At 40.5% G+C, this 12,472-nt stretch overlaps 1 protein-coding gene across 4 annotated transcripts in view; it reads right to left on the bottom strand.

Annotated features, from left to right (window-relative positions):
* Positions 1–3,186: 3,186 nt before the first annotated feature.
* The window catches only part of efna5b (ephrin-A5b), an 86,701-nt gene continuing 77,415 nt past the window's right edge, over positions 3,187–12,472 (bottom strand). For 3 of the 4 annotated variants that reach the window (XM_079688471.1, XM_079688470.1, XM_079688469.1), the window contains 3 exons: positions 9,573–9,638; positions 9,116–9,196; positions 3,187–7,607 (listed from right to left, as the gene is read on the bottom strand). In XM_079688471.1, the coding sequence (XP_079544597.1) occupies positions 7,480–7,607; positions 9,116–9,196; positions 9,573–9,638 (275 nt within the window). In that variant the 3' untranslated portion in view covers positions 3,187–7,479. The remainder of the gene's footprint in view (positions 7,608–9,115; positions 9,197–9,572; positions 9,639–12,472) is intronic. The other variant, XM_079688472.1, reaches the window with a different exon arrangement.

The raw sequence follows: 12,472 nt of genomic DNA on the forward strand, positions 1-12,472 counted from the left end.
GAAATGCTCTATTTCAATGGCACACTCACTCTGAGTGCAACGGGCTGCTCGGATCTGGAGACCCAAGGCCCGCTCCCCCCTGGCAAAGCTGGCAGACTGTCATGCTCAAATCACACTGCAGCACGCCTCAAATGTAACTCGTCTATTTTGTGACTGTGAAGGAGAAAGCAGATATATGTGCATCAAATGATTCTGACTGATTGGTAGAAAAATGGGTTCATTTAATTCCATTTCTGTAAAATAACTTGATGCAGCTTAGTGCAGTTCTGATGTTCCATTGAAGCTTCATAAGTGTACAAAATTGTTATATAGATGTTATTTAAAGATCTAAACTTACTGACAGTGAGACATTTGACAACCATTTAACAGTTGACAATCTAATTTACTTTTGTGTCTTAATTTGTTTCAAAGCAAATAAGCCAATTTATGTTACTTCTCTCCTTGTGAAATGAGTTGTCACTTCAAATGAGGAAATCTTCATTTGTATCCAAGTGTGTAACACTTCAGCCGGGGTGTGAAACACTGTGTGAAACCTGCTGTTTTCAGAGCGCTTCATAGCATCTGACCGCCTACATGAAACGCTGTTAACAATCTGTCCTGTAGTTAACATCTCACTGGGACCCTTTTCCCATTTTTTCAAGATTAAAAAATATGTTTACAATACCAGACATATAAACTTCATCCCTAAAACATTTGATCCTCAGTCTCAGTCCTGACCCTCCATTATCACCTCTTTCAATCTTGGTCTCATTTCTCTTGAAGTTCATATTTTGTAGTGGCGTCACATCTTCCCGTAATCCTCCTTTGGAGTGGCTGCAGACCCTCATCTCTCAGCCCTGAAGGTCAACATGTGAGAGGCATCAGTAAAATAAAATGACCTGCGTGAAACACGTTGCAGTGACCTCCATCTAAGCTGAGGGTAACCTTCTTTGTAATATTAAAAGACATGCGGAGAGAAGCCTTGGGCATCGTAGGCTGATAATTGATTTAGAAACATAAATAAAACCTACTGCAGACCTTTGCCTCAACATCTTTGTTACAAAAGCATTCCACTTTAGTTTTTACAAGATGTTGCTTTCTAGTATTGAGACCCTCAGACACTATTTGATACGGTTTATTATTTAAAATTCTGCAAATCATTCATGCATCGTTAAAGATAAAGATCTGTGACTGAGCTAGTACAATAAAAATGACTTATACCTTATTTTACTTTGATGCGTATTGATTTACCATAGCTGAGTGGAAAGATACATTGTGCCTGTTTTTAGATAGACAAGATGTTTGAAATCAATATATTTTGTGCTAATAACTCTGCTGTAAAACACTGTGTTGATGGCTGTTTTATTCATCTTCTCTACACAGAATCTTTTTTTATTTCTACAGTTATTTATATTTTTCTTACTTAACTTGTTCTGGAAACATGTCAAAGCTGTCATAAACCATAAACCCTGACCTTGAATTAACTTCCAAGTCTCTAACATTGTGACATTCCTCAGTGTGACTGAGACTCTGGAAATGTATCCAGCTTATCAGTTATTTCTGGCACAAGTAGCTTCCCCCTAACTCCCTCTCAATAAATACGGGGTTGACTAAGTTGATATGCCTCGGAGGCATTTTAAATATTCCCCCAAAAATATCTATTCATAAAGCGGGGCAACATAATTGGATGATTTATGACCTTTTCACACCACTGGAGCGATTAACTGAAGACATCATTCAGAGCTGTCAATCAAACTGATTGTTCACATGGAAACGAAATACCATCTAACCAATAAGAAGCTGACTTTGAGAATGATGCCTTCAGAAGCCTTTTACTAAAGTGGCCTCTTCAAGACAGGCTCAGTTGCGTTGTTATGTTTTAAAATAGCACATCTGTATCTGAAAGCTGCACTGGCAGAAAGAGGAACAGAATCACAGGCACGGGTTAATCTGTTCACATCTCATGAGGGACATGGTGTCAGTCTCATCTCAGTGCCCTCTTCTGACTCAATGGTGGTCACAGACCTTGATTATGTTCATAGCTTCATAGTACATCTGGGACACATCTTCACATGAAGCTATCATTACCTTCAATTTAATGATCAGGCGCAGTGATTTGTCTTTATTGGTCTTCATAGACACACACACACACACACACACACACACACACACACACACACACACACACACACACACACACACACACACACACACACACACACACACACACACACACACACACACACACACACACACACACACACACACACACACACACACACACACACACACACACACACACACACACACACACCTGCATCTGCAGATCATTCCTTTGGTAATAACAGCAGGCAGAACTACTTGACACTAATTGGCTCATCATGTCAAGTGTGTTCTTCTTGTGATGCTTAAAAAAGTACAAACCCTGGATGAGAAGGATGAAATTGTAAAGGATTTCATACTGATGATTGTATGACAAACACGATGTACTCTTTACCTTTCAAATAATAACTATACTTCAGGAATCCAAGCGTTCTTGATGTTATTTATCAAATTCTTCTTCTCCCATATGACGGACAGTGTTTGTATATTAAGTCAAATCTTTATAAAATGGCTCCAATTGGCCTATCACGACCCCCCCCCCCCTCCCCTTCGGTCCTCAGGGTGGCTGGCCCTGAGTCCAATTACCAGAGATAATGGAGGGTGAAGCTAAATGGCACTGATGGGGTCCAGCAGAAGGTTATTAGGTGTCCTCATTAGTGCCCGAGTGAAGTGAAAGGAGGTTTAAGGTCTTATTCTGATCCTGATGGATGGTGTTCCTCACAGTCTGTCTTTAGAGGGTGTGATTCCCCAGAGTAAACGACTAGGCAGGGGCATGGAGGGTGAGATGCGCATAAACGGGAGTGTGTGTGTGCATGGTTATGGTAATGGTGCATCCAATTTGGTACATGATTAGACATGATTATACCCAAGTCAGAGGTATATGTTTATTTGCTGTGTTAGTTACAGTTGGAATCTGTATTGCAGTATACGTGTGCCATATGCATTGGCACCAATGCATACTGCATATGACCACCATGTGCCATATGCAGTGGCAGATTTAACAGTTATTGTTGATTACAGGGCTATGACAACCATCACAGTAAAATATTGGACTTTCATTTCTCTGTTAAAGGTTCAAAAAGACAAAAAAGAGTAACACAATGATCAAAGCAATGTATTTCTGTTTTATTGTATTACTCATAGTTGCTCAGACACGTGTATATACAAATACAGATAATTTTTTTTCAAATTTTTCGTTGTTGTCTATATACTGTAAAAGAGCAGGTTGGAAATATTCCCCACTGATGGCAAAGTGGAAGCGAGGTTTAAAGGTGAGGGAGCAGGAGAAGGTGGTGTGGTGGGGTTCATACAAGCACAAGAATGGGACAGGACAGGCGCACAAAATGAACAAGAGCTCATTGGCAAAAAGGGAGCTGATGAAAAGAGAGGCTTTGCCCTGCAGGCACAGAACCTGGATCGATGATAGGCATTACCCCGCTAACAATCCAGTTAAGGATTTGGTGCAGGGGGTGAACTAATCCTTGAACTGTGCCCAGGACTAACGTCTACTGTAGGGAGGAGTGATTCAGGGTTGTTAGAAAGGGAGAGAAAGTGAAGGGCCCTGTTGTAGTCTCTTGGACGCCAGCAGCCGTCCTGTGTAAAAGCACAATGGCAGAAAGCGTCTGTACACAGACGAGACTGCCAGGGCAGAGGCTGGAGGGCTAAGGCATGGGAAACACTCTTCGTTGCCAAAGAGGGTTGCCGCTTCCCATTCACTGCGGCAACAGCAAATGAGACACGCACACACACAAACTGAAATGTCTCACACATTTTTTTCACACTGAAAAACGTCCACACATTGATGTATACACTCCCAGAACGCCTCCTCTTGGGAGAGTAGAAATAAGATGAATAGTCAGGAGAGACAGACTGCAACTACATGGGATGAATTCAATAGATGGGTATGGAGAGAGTCAGCCTTAGGATAAATGAAAAAGTTGCTTTTGAACTACAAAATGACTGTTCCCTACTGTAACTTCACAACAATGGTTTGTGTTATGTACATTTGTCATCTGTCACTACACAGTTTAAATGACATCACTCAAATGGGGATGCAAAAACACACAACATGAAAGTGATCCAAAAATCTAACACGTCTTAAAGAAAAAGGAAAACAAGAGCAAAATAATACTTTCTTTAAAAAACTTTTTTGATATTTTTTTTTTTTATGTCATCAAGTTCATGCGCATGCCACATAATGAAACTGGTGAGATCCTTCCAATAAAAAGCAGACAGTCCACTCCTGGCAGATCTTTAAGCTGACTAACATGCTTTCAAACACTGAAGGCAAAAAAGTACAAATAAACCGTCCGTTAAGTCCAAAGTGTGTCTTTCCAAGGCAGGATCCTTATGAAGAGATGTGAAGGTTGGTGACTGGTTTGAAACATGTAACAGGTGAGCCAGCCTTTTGTACATGGTGTACAGCTCCCACAGGTTTCCACTTCATATTAGCTCAAAGTTTCATTAGGCATTGAGGGTCAAAGCACACAATGCATTGTTTGAGTACAGTATACACTCCGCAAAACCCAGAGATAATACCGTATTCATTTTTTAGAAAAGACATAAGAACCAAATTAATACTTTAATATCAAACACTATTTACATCAAGTTTTCCTAATAATAATAGTCATAATCATCATCATAACAATAATAATAATTATACAGTTTAACAATGATCTAATTTTTTTGTCCTCCAGAAAGGTACAAAACAGATACTAACCTAACACTACTTGTTTTATGGTTGACTACCTCAGGATACACAGTATCCAGTTTATAAGTTGATCCTCATTTCCCAGGTTAAGGTGTGTACAGAATAAACCATGGTAATAATAGCAATAATGACAAATAGTAGTATCGGTAACTATAAGAGAGTACAATTGAAGCTGGTTTCTGATAAAAGTCTAGTGTTAATCTGCTGACAAGCGTCCATTTTGTATCTAATGCGGTGCTCATTCCCTGTGGTGTTCTCCTGAAAATTAGTACCTCATTAAATGGCCTCGTCTCCTATTACCCCCCATAGCTGAGCTGCTATTCTGCTGTAATAGCATTGTTACCATAGCGTAAAAACAAAAGGTAAAAGGCAAAGGCAGTCTTTCAGGAAAATATTTATGAAAAAAGGCTGCTACAAAAATGGAAAATAAAGCAAAAACATAACAGTGCATGCCTTCTGAGACAGCGTGATACCAAACAATAAGTTTGTCATTGAGTCAGGTGTTTTTTCAGTAGTGTTGCATGGAATTTAAGTTGTTTTGTCTTGTCGTGTTTGTTTAGGCACTGTAGTCACACCGCCTTCGGCTCTCTCCCATGTCTTTCTGACTCCCTGTGCGTTTGTCTCTCTGTTTCCTTAACTAACCAATTCTCTCAACTGCAAGGTCATTGGTGCTTTCAAACCCCCCACGATGGAAATCTACACCCCCCTCCTGAGACCCCCCAAGCCTTCCACCATCTATTTTTAATACCAGGAATAACTCCCCTTGCCACAACATGGGGTCCACATGCCTGTCATTTTGAACCTCATTAAAGAGTCACTTAAACCTGTAACATTAGGAGCTGAAGGTGGACATGCAATTGCTCCTTTTCTTGCTCTATTTCTCTCTATCTATCTTTCTTAACCAATTGGTGCCCTATTCTCAAACTAAAACTTGTCTCCAAAAGAAAGGAATTAGTTTCTCTATCCTCCCACATTTCTTGAAAACAAAGAAACACGGTCCATTCCTTTAAAAGAAAAGACGATAGCTTTCATTATGCTTGCATACCATGTGTATCTGTGGGAGCTGAAGGATGCTGAATGTCATTACTACACAGACTTTTTTTTTTATGTAAGTGCTAACATAAACCTGACCGGTCTAAAAAAAGAGCTGGCATTGCTTTGAATTAAATGGAACGTTTTTCTATTAACGCTACGTGTTTTCAACTAATGAGCTATGCATCAGGCCTGTAAAAGCTGGTCTAAATACTGCAATAAACAAAATGTGAACTAACTAACATTTAATAAGAACGAGTCAAAGCTGTGGTTTAAGTGACAGTGAAAAAGCTATGGTACTGTGAATTTAAATGTATTTTTAAAAATGTTTCCCATGACATCTGTTTTTCTAATTGAGGGGGCTGTCAGACAGTACAAAAATACATTAAAAAGTTTACAGTGTCTCCACTGAATATAATGTTTGAAGACACCATTGGCAAAAATAATTTAATAGTTTGAAAGTCTCCAATTTAGCTGTGAATTATTTTCTAAACAATCACTTAAACAATCAATATCAGATAAAAAAAAGGTGTAAATGCAAATGTTTATGGGAGTGTTAATATTGATTAATACTCAAATGGAACGGAGAGAACAATTGCAGTCCTGCTCAGTAAACATTGCATACAATGACTGTGACTGTGGCCGTGAAATTGTGTGATCAACTTTCAAAAGATATTGATCCTCGAGCATGATAGCAGTCTACAAAGTGTCTGGTGAGAAAGTTTCAATTTAGCTGTTTTGTGAGTTGTGTTGAACCAGAGGTGTTTTATTGAGCGGACTGGCATACTCTACACAAAGAGGGATGAGGAAAGAATGCCTCTTGTTTCAAAAGGTTTTACACTCTTGCTCTAAGCAGCTTATCCACCTTTACACACACACTTTGTATTCCTAAGAGAATTGGGCTCAACTTCAATCCGGGACAGTCTGAAGATTGGCAGGCTAAGGTGCATGCCATGTATGTCAGTGCTCAGTGCTGTGGTTTCAGATCTGACATTGGCTTAAAATCATTGCTCCTCTTTTCCAATATCTTCATCTTTCAGCTTTGTACTTTACTTCATTGTAAAATGGAGGAGCCAAAATCGGCTTCATATGATTCCAAATAACTATTTTCTGAAAGGCTTTTCAGAGGTCTCGGGACAATTTATTTTGTGTATGTACAGTTCTTTCTAAAAACTAGATGCTCTACATCCCTACTGTGTACTGCTGCTACTGTTTACTGTAAACTCTACTTCTATTGATTGTTAGTGTAGTTGTGTAGTTTGTATTTGACTCTCGAAACATGTTTCTGTGTATGTGCTGTTTATGTGTGTGTGGCTAAACATCAGTGCTGCAATGACATAAACATGATGTAAAGGGATGTCAAACGTCACTGGAAAATAAGAATCACTAAGTGTCAAAAAAGGGATTTGGCATCTCAGTTGAAGGTTTGAGAGGGGAACTGTCTCTCCCACTTCCAAAATCAACTTTTCTTCACTCACAGACGGAGAAAGACCACTTAAATATATTTCTGAAAAAAAATAGAGGGTTCTTTGAGAAGCCTGCTCTGATGCCCAATCAAGCAAACACACTCCACCCAAATCCCGCCCCTTCCCTGCAGCCTCGGGCAGATTCAGGCCACGCTAGGTGTAAATGCCCTCCGGGGACAGAGGGGAGCGCTATAAAGTGAAGAGCGCTGATAGGCAGACCAGCAACAAAGCCAGGGCTGGACTTGTTTTCTGCAGGTGCGTTGCAGCATTCGTTTCGTCACTTTTGGAAGGCTCAGCCGGTTCATGGCTGGTATCATCTAAAGAACAGGAAAAAGGACCAAGGCGGTTGTTATTCATTGAACAATGTTGCTTCAATGCATCACAGACCAAATAAAACAATATACAATTAATGAACTTCCATGTGTTTTAAGTGTGCCATACAAAGCTGTGAGCTATATTTGAAAATGAATACCAATTGTGGAGACTTCGTGCAATATGTGGGAGATGTTTGGGCTCATGTTTATTAAACCTTATGAAGTTGTTGCAATGAAGTCTGAGTTGCCATATGAACTTGGGTTGCTATTTCATGCTTCAAATAATTTTGTATTCAATTCTCAGGTGAGGTGCCTCTTGTGTCTGCTCGGCAGCAGTGTGTGAGCAGCCATGTGCCCTCTGCACCATGGGGAGCAGCTGAACCATGCACAGCAAAGGATAGATAGGACCCGGGCAGTTACATCATTATATAAATGTGTGTGTGTTTGTTGTTTGTTCAGTGTGGAGGGACATGGCAACAGTATTTGATGGTTGAATGCTTTAATTCCCCTTCTTTAGAGAGCGTTTTAGAGGAATGAGCCAAAAGAAGCATGCAAGGTGTGAGGCAGCCCTGAAAGAAGCAGGTAGATAGAACATCAGGCAGGACGAGAGGAAGATGGGCGTCATCAATGTCCTAGGATCTGGCCTTGTGGATGTGTGTGTCCCATTTATACACTTTGACCATCATAGTAAACCTCCAATTTCAGATTGGAATACTTTAAAATAATGATTTAATATTCATAAACAGTCTTTTTTTAAATGTCATATGATGGACAGGCTGTTATATATTCCCAGCGGGGCTTTTTCTGATCTTTGGGTGAGCTCCTGCTGGGAATGAGACGTCAGCATGTGGGTGATGGGTTTCAGTTCAGTGACAGGGCTAGACTCATGTATGAAGAAGACATTAAACCCCTCAGCGTTCTGAGCACTGAAAATAATCAATGCTGTGCTACAGAGCAAACAGCAACTCAGTGAGGAGCGAAACAGAACAGAAAAAATGGCAATGCTTTGGATGTTTCATAAATATATGTGTATGAACATATCATTAAATTATTATTTGTTTACACCGGTCAGATTGTTTAAAGCACCTGAATTACTTATGTATTGGGTCAGAAGAAAAACACGAGTTATGTTATGGAGTACAACATGCAGTTGGAAATGAAATTTAGGGTTAGTGAAAAGGTTTTGAAAACGGTATAAAAATGTGAGACATGCACTTCACATTTAAAACCTCACATTTAAAGTGACACATTCATGAAAGCAATATGTTTGAAATTCATTATAAACACTAGTCAGTGTATTCAAAAAGATATATCACCATGCAACATAGCCCATCAATACAATATACAAGCAATAGTAACAAGGCACAACATCTGGAGAAGCATCAGGCAGGAAGTGGAAGGACACCTCAGCTTCCAGGAAACGGCAGGACAGAACACAGAGCAGGAGACACATGTACAGATGTATGGAGGTCATACTGAAGAGAATCAAAAAAGCAGGAAGCCATACTAACCTCGTGGTTCTAATGTATTGTCTACTTTGTCGTTTACGTCAAAAACGCGGTCATGTACGCCTATAGTTTTCACACAGCTGTCTATAACAGAAAATAGGGAGAATGAGAGATCATTAGAGGTTTATGCCAAATAGGTTAGTGACATTTGAAGCCCCCCCCCACTCAGCACTGAAATTAAACATCCCAAGCAACAAAGCTCATGGCAACATTCAGATGAGGTATGAAGTGACCTGGATTTCATTTAATATGATTATATATCAACCTTTTCATGTTAAAGAAAACTTGGTGGGGAAGTTTTTGTGATAAATGAAAGGGATATGTTGGACAGTGAGCACAAGGTGATTGAGGAGGAAGTGAGGTAACCAGAGAAGTAGACATAAACTGTTTTGATTTTCAATCCAAATGTGTACTTCAACCAGCTCGATTACAAAGCCTTGTGTTGGATGCAAAAACGTACTTGATGGTCGGACGAAAACTTTGAGCTTCAGGCATGTTTTCCTCCCGTTCTCAGCAATGGTGGAGGCTGAAAAACAAAACAAAAGACAAATATAAAGAGGATGTTAATAAACATGTGTACTTTACATATTTCTGACTGTGTGTTCCCCTTTAGAAAAAGCTCTGCTTGAATAGACGTTTAATAAGGACTACTTTCTTCCCTGTAGACTGAGGTAATCTATTCAGAAAAAAACAAATTGATGCTTAATGTTGACTCTTAAGAGGATTTTGTAGGGTTAGTCATGGTTCTTGTACAATTATAGCCAGAAAGTATTTACAGATGTGTTAGGAAAATGTCTCTTGGGAAACCTGAGTGCTCCGCCCACAGTTTAATTGAAGCGTTTTAGATTTAACAACTGGCAGCATCTTAAAAAGGATCGAGTACATTTGCATCCACAATGTTCGAAACTGAAAGATATCATGTTGTGCTAACACGTCGCATGTTTACTATATGTATTTTCCATCAATAACAACCTCAAAGCTTTCTAGCGACACACAAGTCACACACCAAGGGAGGATATATGTCCTGCATGCGCGGATGGTTTGTGGTTGCTGTCAGGAAATGGATCCCTTCCTGTCAAGCCCATCGGGTGTGAATCTCTGAGTGTTAGCTACCATAGTGGTTGTATCACATCTTCTAAAAATATCTCATGCGGAGAGCGTGTGCAAGAGAGTTGTGTGTGTGTTCATGTGTGTATGTTTGTGTGTGTATTTGACCACTAATGGTGTTGTGTTGAGGCACCAGGTGCAGTTTCCTGTAGACAGAATAGGGGTCAAACACATGTCAGCTAGAGCATGGGGGCTGTGCAATGTGTGCATCCATCATGACAGCAGGAAGTACAGTATTTAAAAATGGTATGCTGTTGTCTCATGTCAGGACCTAATGCACCATATGTCCCATTATTGGGATATATTAACGCTATGTATTGGTAACTAGTTTTCATTTCCATTATCCCCTCATCTACAGAGAAATGGTGAAGTGTCCACTTATATGTCTTTCGGGCATCATTTTATGTCTTCTGTGGATCATTCCACAGCTGATGCAATGAAGCCAAGCATTTCCAAAGGCTACCATTTGGGATCTGTCAACTCCTCTCTAGTGAACCTTTACCTTACCCCTCCTTTCCTTCCCTTCTCTCCCAGCTGTGTCACCCTCTCTTCTCGTCTGTCAGCGTGGCCATATCCATTCATCAAAGCTCAACTGACTCGGCTTCATCATATTTTACAGCACACAGCTAACAATGCGTGCACATACGCCCATGCATACAAGATGCAGATTTTAATGTCTACCTGTGGTGTTCAACGTCTTCTTAAATAACAGTATTTATGTACGATACTCTGATCTCTTTCTCTCGGTCTGCAGAATGTTTTACATTCAAACATGTTTGTAGACATTGCTGCAATCAATGTTCCAGCATATATTTTATGTTAAGGCCGTCTCTGAAGCCGTATGTTCATTAAGATAATTATTGACTAATAACTTTGGAAAAGGGTAAGAAAAGATGGAAATCAAATCCTTTCTTGCATGCTCTGTACACCCGATTTAACCTGAGATCAAGATGCCACTTTTTAATTAAAAGCATTTTGCGTACTCTTTCAATAACTTCCTCTGTGCAGAACCTTCTTTACAGCTCATCAAGCTCTCTCTCTATCCCTCACAACCTCGCCGTTACATGCTAATAATGTTGTCGCTTCATCAGCTATTTCTTAGTTATGTGTCAGTGTGTAAGCTAGGTGACTCAAGATCGGATGCCCTTTTTCACAGCTCAGTTCATATTCAGCAGATGCAGAGAGGGAAGAAAGAGAAGGCAGTAGAGAAAGGGGGCCTTATTATTTCGGTGTGGAGGCAGCCGATGACACACTAATGAACCTTGACCACAGCCGCTCACCCACTCAGTCATGTATACACACCAGTACCCACACAATTTATGTCACTCTTCTTATTGCTCCACTTCTCCTTCCACCACAACTTAATTCACCCATATTTAATGTGCACACACAATGGGCAAGCACACATATACACATACATCTCCAGATGTCTTATCTTCATCATTGTGGCAGGCAGAGCTGAGTCGCAGAGCTGAGTCGCAGCCATCGACACCAGCCACTTAGCAAAGGCAGCTGATCATTACAGAAGTATGGCCCCGATGAAAATGGCAAGAAGCATATGGGAGTCTGCCATGATGACAGTGGGTGAAGCTGTTGTGATGTTTAGAGATGTGGCTATATCACGCTATCCACCTCCTACACACACAGAACAATGGATAAAATGTGCGAGTGAAAAAATATCAAGATTGTGTTATAAAACTACCTTTCACCAATTGTAAATTCATATTTACACTGGAATTCATTCCTTGATCATTTGCAGGAAAAGTATAAGGCTTAAACTCCTTTGTGACAAATCAACTAAATCAATTCAACTGAACTTGGATGTTGCCATTGTGTTGGCATGCTGCAGATAACTGATGTGCGTTGCTGTACATTTTAGACTACAAAGGAAAGATTAAGGTTTGGCTCTATATTCCTTTCTTGCTAACAGCTCTTCATACTGGTGTGTTTGATGAGGATCCCTGCACCCGGGACCAAACTGTCCGCGACAGCGCCTGTTTATTTTGGATTAACATGCTGCTGAGGGCCAGCTTATTGTTCTTGCAGGCTGTAACATCAACACCTACTATTCTGGTTCCCATCAGGCAAGCAGCCTCAACCATCAATCCATCCAGCCTGAGCAAGTGGCTGCTTTGAAGGACAGAGGCCCTGAAAAGATGTCCCAGAGACCGGAGGGGGAGGAAGGCGGGGGGGAGGGGGGGGGGGGGGGGGGGGGGGGGGGGGGCGAGGTCGGGTTACTCCTCCAAGCCATGT

This window comes from Notothenia rossii, assembly GCF_949606895.1.
Source record: "Notothenia rossii genome assembly, chromosome: 6".
NCBI classification, from domain to species: domain Eukaryota; kingdom Metazoa; phylum Chordata; class Actinopteri; order Perciformes; family Nototheniidae; genus Notothenia; species Notothenia rossii.